General features: G+C 40.3%; 1 protein-coding gene across 2 annotated transcripts in view; it reads right to left on the reverse strand.

Annotated features, from left to right (window-relative positions):
• Or13a (Odorant receptor 13a) overlaps nucleotides 1-13,315 on the reverse strand; it is a 34,617-nt gene that overhangs the window by 12,399 nt on the left and 8,903 nt on the right. For both annotated transcript variants that reach the window (XR_016270822.1, XM_089472896.1), the window contains exon 2: nucleotides 9,430-9,858. Coding sequence is in view for 1 of the 2 variants with exons in the window: in XM_089472896.1 (XP_089329022.1) it covers nucleotides 9,430-9,858 (429 nt within the window). In the remaining variant the exon portion in view is untranslated. The remainder of the gene's footprint in view (nucleotides 1-9,429; nucleotides 9,859-13,315) is intronic.

Raw genomic sequence — 13,315 nt, forward strand, 5'->3', positions numbered from 1 at the left:
ATTTTGCCCTGTCCGTCTGTCTGTCCGTCCGTCTGTCAGCCAAAGCCACAATAAAAATGTCCCTTCATTGTACCCCCAATTTTAACACAATAGACGTTAACAAATGCATAACAAACATACTTACTCAAAAATTAAAGAACAACATTTAATTATGCAATGACTGGTACCGACAAATAAATACAAACCTAATACACACAAATAATAACTTAAAGAATATTAACCTAAAAACTCTTACACGTCATGATCAAACCTCAACTGCCCCGCCACATCAGACCTTAAAGCCCAAATCTGCCACAGCAGCTGTCCCATGTCGCTCCTTACTACTCCCGAAAACATACACAAAATAATAGTTTTTAAAATATAGTAACACATATAAGCTAATTTATAACAAGTAAGAAGACTAGTCGAGACTGCTCGACTAGGAGATATGTACCCTGAGCCCTCTAATCTGATATTCTAATCAGTTTGCACTTCTTTTCGACACACATACATACACACGCACGTATTAGAACGCGCTCTGCTAACTGCGCAGTACGCAGCGACTGCGGTTGGGCTGCGCTGTAGTGTGTGCAACCTTATAAGAATTTATTTGTCAAATAATTTAATTTCGAGACGTACAATCTTAATGAAACTTTTAGGGCGTAATCATATGGTGAAAATGTATGTACAGTCCAAAGCACACGTCTCTAGTACTTGAAATACGCCTTTTACAAAGGTGATGGTGAGAGGGTGGATAAAGGGGAGGGGGGTAAATTACAAAAATATCGAAATTGTATAAAATACATATAAGTATACATATAACATTTGGAAGCTCTAGCTCTAAAGGTGTAGGAGATATAATTAAATAGCTAGCTTTCGATAAGGTTGTTGATCGATAATAAAATATCGGGAGTAGTTATCGATATATAAAGAACAACTTGATATGCGCATGATATAAACGGACCTAGGAAAAAATTTCAAGTCTTTAACTCGGACGGACAGACAGACTGACGGACAGGGCCAAATCGACTCAGCTCGTCGCCCTGATCAAGAATATATATACTTTGTGGGGTCTGCCACGCCTCCTTCTGCCTGTTACATACATTTCAACAAAGCCATTATACCCTGAGATCCAATTTTCAATGGGTTCAGGATATAACAAGTAAGAAAGCTGTAGTCGAGACTGCCCGACTACGAAATCCCCTGAACCCTTTGAGCAATAGCTGTTTCAATCATTTTTCGTGTCTTTCTGCTTACACAAGACACACACACACACGCATACACACACACACATATACACACACACACAGACACACACACACGCACACATAAACGCATTGGCTGCAGTGCACTGTACCACTGCAGCGGTGGCTTACTATAGGAACCTAATTGTTCAATAACTTTTCTTGTGGACGTACTTTCTTCATGAAACTTTCAGATTATGATTATAACATGTGTTGGGCTCAGCAATCATCGCTGTTAGCATTTAAGAAAATTTGTAACGGAGATCACGCTCTCCCTTTTGCGTTGACTCTTTCTCCCACGCACCGGCTCAGCTTAACATTTGGTGACCCCGACGTGAATTCACTTTCGTTTTCTTTCTTTGCCCACCTTACATGTTTGTAGGTAATAAGTAAAGATATTGAAATGAAAAAGATTTTTTTGTTATGGTGAATAGGATTTGAGGCATAGTTTCATTTTTGTAGCGATTTAGGGAAATGAAATGGAATTTTATTGTTATGGATTTTGATTTTTTGTAGTTATTAAGGTTATATTTTGAAATCATTGTTTATATTTTAGTTGTAGGACGTAAGTTGATATTAGTTGATTATTATTAGGCAGCAAGTAGAATAAGCGTTAGTTTGTAAGGTAGCACTAAGTAGTGAATAATTAGATGTAGATGTAGATGTAGAAAGTAAGCGAAATTCAAATGAGTGGGCGGGCACGCGATCAGCAATGCAACCGTGCAGCTCGAAAGCTCGCGGTAGTGAATTGCATTGCTGGTCGCGTGGTGAAATCTGCACAGCGGCAGAAGAGGAGGAGGAGGAAGCTTCGAGCAGATTTCAATCAGCCTGGAGCTCTCGATGTGAACAGACGCGTTCAAAAGAGAAACTAAAATTGATTAGCAAATATAAAGGTTATAAGGTGACAAGGTTAATAAAGTAAGGATATGCACGTAGAGATGTTTGCGTATTTATTCGTAGTTAGTTTGCTATTCAGTTTACTAGTTTACTAGTCATAACTAACCACAATAACACTAATACGTAGTGGCTCCACTAACGCCCCACAGGACGTCTTCGCAACCCCGACCCCAGCAATCTAGAGTGCGCTTGATCGCGCCACTCGACCGCTGCCGCCTTCCCGCGTGCAAACGCGTGTGCGTGGTCGGCGAGTTCAGGCCGCGTTGTCGCTTAATATATAACAACTCCCCTCCCTCTCCTCTTCTTTAACCATGCACAGTCCCGTACTAACTTATAAATTTCTTGTAAGTTGTGGCCCTGGGCAGACTGAGGCTCTGACCCCGGCTAAAATAAAGTAACTTTACAATATATTGACAGCATCAAATACATACATACACCCGTGAACATAAGCAGTGTATATAGCAATTAGTTACGTTACTTTGCGAATTTGCCAGCCACTCTTACGTTCGGTCTGCAATACATTGGCGTCTATAAAAGTAGTGCACATGTGAAAACTTCTGCAAATGACAATCTAATAAAGAATCAGCTAATTTCTGAACTGTGTCTATGGTTAGTGACTGTGTGTTCTATAGCTTCAATCTTCTCTTAAGCTTGCATAAGCACAGTGTAATTACATGCTTGTCGTTATTCTTCGTTGACATTGCACTCTTTCGCCTCGGCTGCGATACGAGCGCGTCCATGATAATCGCACCGGTGTGCAACAATTCATACGTGTATATTATTTGAGACTTATTCCAAGTTTTGTGTCTGCGCTATAGCATACATACATTTACTTTACTCTTGCAATCGCGCTCGAACCAACGACTTTGTACTCTATCGTGTTACTCTTGTGCTGTACTCGTCATGGCGAATTTAGATGCTAGTGCAGTTGCTCCTGAAGATCGCGTGCGGTTTTATAAGCTCAAGGTATAGTCGGTGTTTGAACGCGTAAAAAAGCTACAAGCCAAGGTCGATTCAGATGCTCTTGCCGATCACAGTGACAGCACTTTAAATGTTCTACTGGAGCATATCGACAAGCTAAACCACTCTTTTAGCAACGCCCATGAAAGTAGCGGAGAGGAGCTCGACTTTACTGAGATGTCCAACGATTTGCGCACTGACTTTGATGATTTAATAATGGTCATGCAGTCAACAATAATGTCCGAAGTGCAAAGTCGTACTGCTCAAGTGCATCATAGTTCCACGTTTAGTCGTCCAAGTGACGCTCCTCACGCATCCGCTCCCAGAATGCAGGCCGCACCTGCGTTGCCGCCATTAAAGCTACCTACGTTCAGCGGTGGATATGCTAATTGGGCTGATTTCTACTCAGTGATTTCTACAATCATTGAAAGTCGGCCAGAAATCAGCAATATGGAAAGACTTCAGCACCTCCGGCCCTGCCTCGATGGCGCAGCGTTGGATACGGTTCGCTCTTTGGAACTTGTCAATGATAATTATACAATTGCCATAAATTTATTGAAGCAGAGATATGATAACCGACGTTTAATCTTCCAGGCCCACATCGAAAAGATCTTAGGTCTCAAAGGAGGAGAATATGGATCCATAACCAAGCTGCGTGAGCTATCTGACAGCTTCAATGTCCATATGCGTGCGCTCAGTAGTCTGGGCACAACAGAGCAGATAGCCAGTGCCATGATTGCTCAGATACTGCTACAGAAGCTTTATGAGGCCTCACAAGCTAAATGGAGAGATGGCTCTTCAGATACCCAGATATGAAGAAGTCTCCTCGTTTCTTGAGCTTCGTTGCCGTACTTTGGAATCGATGAAATTTGCTCTTACAAACTATTCGTCAAGTAAGCCGATAAATTCTTGCAGTAAGGTTGCTACCAGCAGATCAGCATTTCTAATAACCGGCCACAATACGCACAGTTGCAGTTTTTGTAATGATCTTGAGCACACAATCTACAAATGCCCTAGATTCGCAAACTTTTCTCCTAGTCTTCGCCTGAATGAGGTCCGAAAGGCTGGTTTATGTTTGAATTGTCTCAAGGGAGGTCATCAGTCGCGACAATGTGGCTCGCGCAGTTGTCGGGTCTGTGGAGTCAAGCATACGCTTCTTCATCTCGGCCACTCCAGCACATCGCAGGCAGCAATTCCGACCCATCAACAATCTTCAACATCAAGAGTACAGACCATCCCTCAGCCCTCAGCACCAGCCACTACTCTCTTATCCAAGGATCGGCACAGCATTGTTGTGCTCCTGGCTACCGCAGTGGTTCTGGCAAGGAATCGGTTTGGCGAACTTGTTCATTGTAGTGCACTTTTAGATTCAGGCTCTCAACTACATCTCATTACAGTCAGATTTGCGAATCTCCTACAAAATCTTAAGAGAACAAAATCGGTTGCATCTGAATGCGTCGTAGGCGACTCCAATGTTGCCATGGATGGAAACAGCATTTTCCTCACTCTTCAAGCTCATGCATCTGACTATACAACTAGCATAACGGCTATGGTAGCTACAAATATAACTGGCAGGCAACCCAGTTCTAATGTGAATACGAGCAATTGGAGCATACCGCAAAATATAGTGCTGGCAGATCCAGCTTTCCATAGGCCGCAACGAGTAGATCTGCTTATCGGAGCTAGCCTGTTTTATGATTTGCTCTGTGTGGGACAAATCAAGTTGATGCCTGGACTTCCATTGTTACAGAAGACTCGTCTTGGTTGGGTTGTATCAGGTGGCGAGACTCACAACCACAACTCCATGCTAATAGCTTCAAAGGCGCCTTCGGATCCGATTACAGTCTCCTGTGCTGATATCAAGTTAGACAGTCTCGTTCGTCGCTTTTGGGAAGTAGAGCGCTGCAGCGATTCCATTGTAAAGTTCAGCAAGGAAGACTCAGACTGCGAAGCGCACTTTGCGAGCGCATTACAATCGATTGGCTAGTGGCCAATATACAGTACGCCTGCCTGTTAAGCTTAGTTGCGAGCTTCTTGGAGATTCTTATGAGCAAGCGCGACATCGGTTTCTCAATTTGGAGAAGAAATTGAGTCGTTTGCCGCATATAATGTCTCAATACTCCACATTTCTGAAAGAGTATCTTGAACTTGGTCACATGTCACATGTTCCTCTAAATTCATTTTAGCTATACACAACCACTAAGCTTCGCGTCGTCTTTGATGGATCAGCATCTACGACAACTGGTCATTCGTTGAATGATATTCTAATGTCAGGTCCCGTCATTCAGCCGAAATTGGTCGACATATTATTGCGCTTCCGATCTTATCAAGTTGCACTCACCGGCGATATTTGCAAAATGTATCGTTGCGTGAAGGTACATGAGCCGGACAGCTATCTGCAATGCATTTTGTGGAGGAATTCGCCAGAAGATGAAGTTTTCAGGCTTGATACGGTAACATATGGAACAAAACCAGCGCGCCATGCATCAGCTTGCCGTAGATGAAAGGAACGCATTCCCAGTCGGGTCCGATGTACTGCATCGCGATTTCTATGTTGATTATTTGATTTGTGGAGGAAATTCAGTCGAAGAAGCAAAACTTGTTATGCAAGAGACAGCTGAAATCTTGGCATGTGGGAAGTTTAAATTGAGAAAGTGGTGTTCAAGCCATCCCATGGTACTGGACGGCGTAACAAACTGCGACAAGGAATCGCTCATTAGGTTCAATGATGGCAGCGACATTACAAAGACACTTGGCCTTGCTTGGGATCCAGCATCTGATCATCATTTTTTCTCATATCTAGCCTTGAATTCAGCCTCTAAGCGCTCTGTTATCTCGTCTATTGGTCAGTTTTATGATCCCCTTGGCCTGGTCGGCCCAATAATAACGAAGGCTAAAATTTTCTTGCAACAACTCTGGAGGCATAAACTTGATTGCGACAAGAGTCTTCCGTCTGCATGTCACACTGCATGGCAAGGTATATAGTGCCATTATTATCTCATGGTGCATTGCCCTCGGATTTAAACGCATCATCACTTTGGTTCAACAGTCCAGGTTTCCTCTGTAAGCCCAGATCTCAGTGGCCAGTCTCAGTACTTCCAGAAAGAGCTTCAATTGAGCGTCGAAGAACTGTAAAGGACGCAGTCCATGATGTCTCTATTGACTGCAAGTTTGTGAATTCTTTCGGCCGCTTGCAGCGTATGTTTGCATACGTATGAAAGTTTATTAAAAAAAAGTCATGGTCCAGGAGTAACCCTAGCAGACATCCGGAACGGCACGCATATACTGTTAAGAATGATTCAACGAACACATCTCTCAGACGACATAAATGCGCTTCGAAATAAAGGAATGGTTCCGTCATCCAGCAGTCTAGCCTCGCTGTCACCGTTCCTTGATGAAATTGGGCTGCTACGTGTCGATGGTCGTCTCAAAAACTCAACTTTAATCTTCGATAGTCGCCATCATAATGCATTTCCATCAGCGAAACTTGCACGCTGGTCCCCGTGCAGTGCTAGCGTTGATTCGTTCCCAATATTGGCCAATTGGAGGTAGAAAAACTGTAGCCAGTACCAGCGTAATTTGCTTTCGTGCAAGGCCTCGACTCGTTGAGCACATAATGGCAGATCTACCCAAGGATCGAGTCGACGGCTATCGGGTCTTTGGAGTGACTGGAGTCGACTTTTGCGGACCCTTCTTTTACAAGCCTGAGGCACGAAACAAGGCGCCTGTGAAATGCTACGATTGTGTGTTTATTTGTTTTGCTATGAAAGCTATTTGGTTGGAATTAGTCAAGGATTTAACTACCGCGGCATTTTTGCATGCACTTCAACGTTTTATATGCACCAGAGGAAAGCCAAGTCAAATCTGGTCGGATGACGCACAAACTTTCTTGGTGCCCGCAACCAGCTTCAGGAGTTGAAGCGTCTATTTCTGTCAAACACCCACCAGAAGGCTGTGAAGGATTTCTGTTTGGTAGACTCAATCGAATGGCATTTCATCCCTCCATGATTGCCTCACTTTGGTGGACAGCGAAGCATCATTTCTACCGATGTGTTGGGTCCTCCGTCCTAACTTACGATGAGCTGCGCACACTGGTTTGCAACATCGCTGCTGTCGTTAATTCACGCCCTTTAGTTTCGATTTCAGAGCACTCATCAGATATAGACGTGTTGACCCATGCGCATTTCCTCAACGGTGGCCCTCCTTCGTCCTTCAGTGAGCCAAACCTAACATGGCTCAATTTTAATCGTTTGGATGCTTGGCAGCGCGTAAGCTATCTCCAGCAGGTGTTCTGGGCTCGTTGGCGGGACGAATAATATCTCAACTTGTTACAGCAGCGAGCGAAATGGAGAACCTCCAAACCTGGTTTGACTGTTGGCAACATAGTTCTTGTGAAGGATGAGAATCTACCTTCACTTAAGTGGCCACTAGCCAGAATACTAAAACTTATCCCTGGAGGTGATGGCGTTGCACGGGTAGCCCTACTAAAAACTGAAGCTGGCGAGATTAGAAGAGCTACAAATAAGCTATGCTTGCTGCCCCTTAAGGATTCTGTTGAAGACTAAGTCTTCAAAGTAATTAAGAGCGGCAGTTTATAGAATATGTTAGCATATTTTCGCTAATCGCTAATAAACTAATCATTAAGTAAATTCAATCGTTTAATAATTTAAAGCTATTCGAAAAATCTCGATAGCTCAACAAAATGGATATACATGTATTTGCCAAAGCACAACTCCCTAGTATTTGAAATACGCCTTTTACAAATGTGAGGGGGAGGGGGTGAATTAGAGGTGGGGGTAAATTTTGACAAAAACCGAAATTGTATAAATTGCCTATATATAAAAAATTTGGAGACTCTAGCAATAAATTTGAAGTCTCTAGCTCTTATATCTTCGGAAATCGACGCGTTCAAACATACGGACAGACGGACAGACAGACAGACGGACAGGGCCAAATCAACTCAGCTCGTCACCCTGATCAAGAATATATATACTTTGTGGGGTCTGCCACGCCTCCTTCTGCCTGTTACATACATTTCAACAAAACCATTATACCCTGATTTCCCATTTTCAATGGATTCAGGGTATAAAAATTCAAGTCTCTAGTTCTTATATCTTTTGAGATCCACGCGTTCAAACATACGGACAGACTGACAGAGCTAAATCGACTCAGCTCGTCGCCCTGATCAAGAATATACAGTGTGCCACTAAAGTCACCGTACTCTAGTTATATTTGCGCGAATAACCCTGAAACTTGGCAAAATTTTTGTTAAATTAAAAAATTGTAATGCAGGATTATAAACTAATATATTTTCTTCTAAACTAAAAAAGAACAAGAAGACTCTAGTGGAGACTGCTCGACTAGGAGATACCCTGAACCCTCTAAGCAGATATTCTAATCATTCTGCACTTCTTTTATGCACATATACATACACATGCATCCCCACGCACGCCTGCGCTCTGCTAACTGCGCAGTAAGCAGCGACTGCGCTTGGGCTGCGCTGCAGTGTGGGCAATATTATGAGAATTTATTTGTTGATTAATTCTTTTATAGACATACGATCTTGTGTGTACATTCCAAAGCCTAAGTCTTGAAATGTATTTTTTTTACAAATTGGTGGAGAAGGGGCCGTGGTATCCAAAATCTGTAAATTACAAAATCTTTGTATCGATTAACTTTATATACAACGCAAATTTGAAGACTCCAGGTCTAAAAATGTTCAAATTATGCTAAAAAAACAAAATCAATGTTTCGATTATTCTCGATAAAAATGTTATCGGAAGATTTATCGAAAAAATAAAGCAAACTCGCACTGCGTATGGTACAACTTCTGAGATCGACGCGTTCATACATACGGACGGACAGGGCCAAATCGACTAAGCTCGTCGCCCTGATCAAGAATATATATAGTTTATGGGATCTGCCACGCCTCTTTCTGCCTGTTACATACTTTTAACAAAACCATTTTACCTTGATTTCCCATTTTCAATGGGTTCAGGGTATAAAAATCTCTTAAAATTATTCTATTATTCGAATCCCTGACAACTTCGATTTACTCGGGGCCCCTATTTTAGGTTCGGGTGGGGAAAGTAGGTGGTCAACTTTTAAGCAGTGTCGCCGAATCAGATATTTTGTAACTAGATCTGGCTAGTTTTTTATAGCGAGTTCTACAAAAATTAAACGAAAGCTATTAGCTATAAATTAGGCTATTTTCAAAAATTACATTTAGTTAGAATAAAAGTGAACTAAAGGGCATTCGCTACTTAATGCGTAGGTTTGGCAGCATGCCTATGTATGTATGTATGTGTGCTTGGAAATTCGTATATTTATATAATGTATGACTTCTTACCTGATTATTTTGTTATGGTGTTGTGCAATTCTATGCAGTGCCGGTATTAAATTTGGGGCACCATCTGCAGTTCCTATGTCAACCAGCATATCAATGCGACTATGTAATATACGGAATTGCCCGCAAGTGTATGTTATAAAAAATCCAAATAAGGAATCTTCAGCAAACAATGTGGTTACAACACATATACCAGCATAAGCAGTAAAAATATATGTTAATGCATAACGTATCCAACTGTTGTGTGCATTGTAAGGAAAGATCATTTTATAGGGAAACGGCTTTACCGGCACATCAGTTCCCAAAATGAAAAATAGTTCTACTAGCGGTAGTATGCAGTACATAAGTATAAGGCAAGACAATAAAATTGTCATAACTTGAAATGTAATCATTCGCTTACGACATTCCTTGGCGATTTCGACGTCCTCGTTACTGTTGTATACAAAATAAATAAATTATGAAAATAGTATTTATGTAAATAAACTAAATTGATAAATATACGTAATTTTTATTAATACACATTTAACATACAAATTTACTTTACTTATAATAGCATCTGTACAAGAAATAAAATATAGCACAGACACACAAAACTCTACTAGTTCCAAAGGTCAGTTTAATTTCTTAGTTTTCATTAGTGGTTATTTACAATGCTACGATGTTTTAAGTCATAAATGATACACGACTTTGTCGAGAGATTTAAAAATCATATTAAATACTTTTTATACTCATTCACGAAAGTGAAAGTGGCTTTGTGGAATGTCCGTCTTGCTGTTGAAATTTGGAACACAAGCTGTGTATATCTCCGATTTATAAAGTGTTTAAATTTTCCCGATCCGCCCGCTAGGGGCGTGGCAAATAGGAAAATGCATTTTCCGATATACCAGAAATCATGTTTGTTGAAGAGCTAGAAAGCTGAAATTTGGGAAGTAGGTCCGCGCCGATCACCCAAGATCACAAGCTATGGCGGATATATCTCCGCCCATTAGGGGCGTGGCAAATCGGATAAAACTGTATCTTCTAAAGTTATAAACCTAGAATGCTGAAATTTTGCATGTAAGCTGATGTTTTAATTCTATGAAGATAGGTGAACTAATTATATATCCACGCCCACTAGGGGCGTGGCAAATCGGACCTGAAGATATAGTGATTTTTCGAATTCTGCTATATTTTAGGCACTATTGATGCTAGAGACCTGAAATTTTGTATATATACGCGGGTTGACCACCCACGTCCAACGAGCTATGGTAGATATATGTCCGCCTATAGGGGGCGTGGCAAACCGCAAGTTTATATCTCCTACAGTTTAGGAGCTTCAAATTTGGATAGTTGAGTTACTGGTAGCCTCCTCTATCGATGCCCCAAAAATAATTTTTAAGCCTCTTTAGGGGCGTGGCATATCGAAAAATACCCTGTAATTTTCACATTTTTTGAGCGTAAGAATTCAAATTTTGCATTTAGGTGACCGGTTGCTCGTTCTAAAAACTGGCTAAAATTGAGGAGTCTACGGCCACTAGGGGCGTGGCAATCGGCATTTACAGTGCCCGAATTGCGACATTTATATGCGTCAGCCATCTATTTATGTATATGTACACATAAGTAGGCTTAATAGGCATTGATAGCACGGAAGGAAACATTTTTATAAAATTAATAAAATACAAAAAAGCTAAAATAACAAAAATTTGCAATTTACAAAAAAGTGTTTTCAGCGGGACTTGAACTCGCACCCAACCCAAACAGCATGTTTGTCAAAATAGCTAAAATAAAGATCGTCGGCGCTTCAGCCTACAGCACCACCGCGTCGTTTCGATCAAGAGTAGTTAAAACGAAGTCACATTATTGTTATGACGCCGCATAGCAAAGAAAAGCCAGTGTAGCGGCTGGAAATTCAAAAACAATGCAAAGACAAATCAATCGCAACGGGATCCTTAGAATATGCTAGAGCACGCATTTATGTGTACATACATACACACATACAAATGCGCGCGTGTATAAGGCTGGAATGCTTGATGCTATGCGTGCAGGCTTACATATATAATTATATATACATATGTATGTATTTGCGTATATGTATTTGAGGGCTATTTAAGAAGAAACAAATTTAAACTTATAAAATTATTCGACTAAGAAAATGAAAGGTATTAAGTGCCATTCAGTCAAGCTCGCACCTTCCCAATAAAATATCTATTTTCTAAAAAACGAAATATGTATGAAAAAAAAAAAAAATATCATAGTAGAGGTTTGAGCCTCCCCTACTCTAACATTACTTGCGTCGCCTTTAGCACCCGCGCTACTGCTTTGCTCGAGCAATCAGTTGCTAAAATAGAATAGCTTAATAAGAGAGCGTCATCAGACAAAACTACAGTAACGGCTAGAAAGTCCAGAAATCAATCGAAATTCTAAGAATGTGAGAAAAGGCGCGCTTCTGTCTGTACGCATAGAATAGACGATGAGTGTGTGCACAAGCATAGGAAAATCGCGCTGATCTGCTGTTAGCTTGAAGCCGGTATCCAATGTATGGATATAAATATATAATAAAAATCAAAATTGTATAAATTATATATGTATGTAATTTGAATGCAATAGCTATCGATGATTTTCCACTTTTAATGGCATCATGCCGTGTTTTTTGCTGCGCACTAGACTTGAAAATTGCACTATATACTCTGGTTGACAGCGTTTGGGCTGTGAATGAGTCTTCTGCTATCGGTATCGCCCGATTGCAACGTTCTTACTTGTTTAATATGTGGATTTTACCAACAATCTTATCAGTTTGCCATTTACAATTCTTTTTAATTAAAATTAAAACAAACTGATTAAGAATAAATTTCCTATGCTGAGAGCAATTTTGCTGTAGCGTGAATGCATTACAGAACAGTTTTCTCTTTAATGCGAGCGATGTATGGTTTCTTTTCAAACATCGTCCTACATTTTTGGAAATGCACTTTTATCAAATTGTAAAAATGGTCAGAAGGGCCTTCAATTTAAGATATCTATATATAATGATAATTTTTATTAAATATCAAATACTCAGAGGAACACTGCATTTCGTCTGATGATTTTAAAAGATTTGTGCAAACATCGCATTCAGTGTTTTGCAACAGTTTGTGCAGAAGATACCCAGCAAAATATCGCAATGTATTTTCATTAAAATCATTTTGAATATTGGAAATGGCTGTATCTAATGACAATTCTATTTCTAAATCATCATCTAAAGGTTCAATATCTGTTGAAGTGCGACATGAATTACATTGTTCATGAAAAAAAGATAATTGGGACCCGCTATCTTTTATGATATTGGCCAACATCAAATCTTCATCTGGAATACAATTTCCAGATACAGAAGTTGATGTCAATATTTTCATGGATAGCATTTTAGATATTATTGTATTGAATTCGAATACTGTTGGATTACTATTTGTTCCTCCACGACATCTAAGCAAATAAAATAAATTCTCCAACGGGTCCTGATTTATTTTGGATGTGGCAACAAAAAATATATCAGTGATGTTATTCCAAATGTCTTCCGCCAAAGCAATTACCTGTGAGATTGTTATTAGCATCCCATCAATGCAATATACTTTGTGTGGATAATGCAGATTTTTGGAATAATCACGAATTTTCTGAAGGTACTCATGGACATTATTATTCTCCCTAAGAGCACGTCTATATGGATTGCTATTAAATATAACTTGCCTATTTAAGCAATCAAAAAGATTATTAATTTTATCTATAAATATTGCCGTTGCAACTGCACTGTCTTTGCAATCGGCAAACCCACCTGTTTCGACAACTGTGCGTATCGCAGCAGCTACACTGGGGTTAAAGATTTGTGTGGCTAATTTCGCTTTAATTTTTTTCAAAGGGATTCGGACTGACATGTTTTAAG

The sequence above is a fragment of the Drosophila arizonae genome, chromosome 6 (assembly GCF_054131065.1).
Source record: "Drosophila arizonae isolate 15081-1271.41 chromosome 6, UAZ_ARI_1.0, whole genome shotgun sequence".
Lineage (NCBI taxonomy): Eukaryota > Metazoa > Arthropoda > Insecta > Diptera > Drosophilidae > Drosophila > Drosophila arizonae.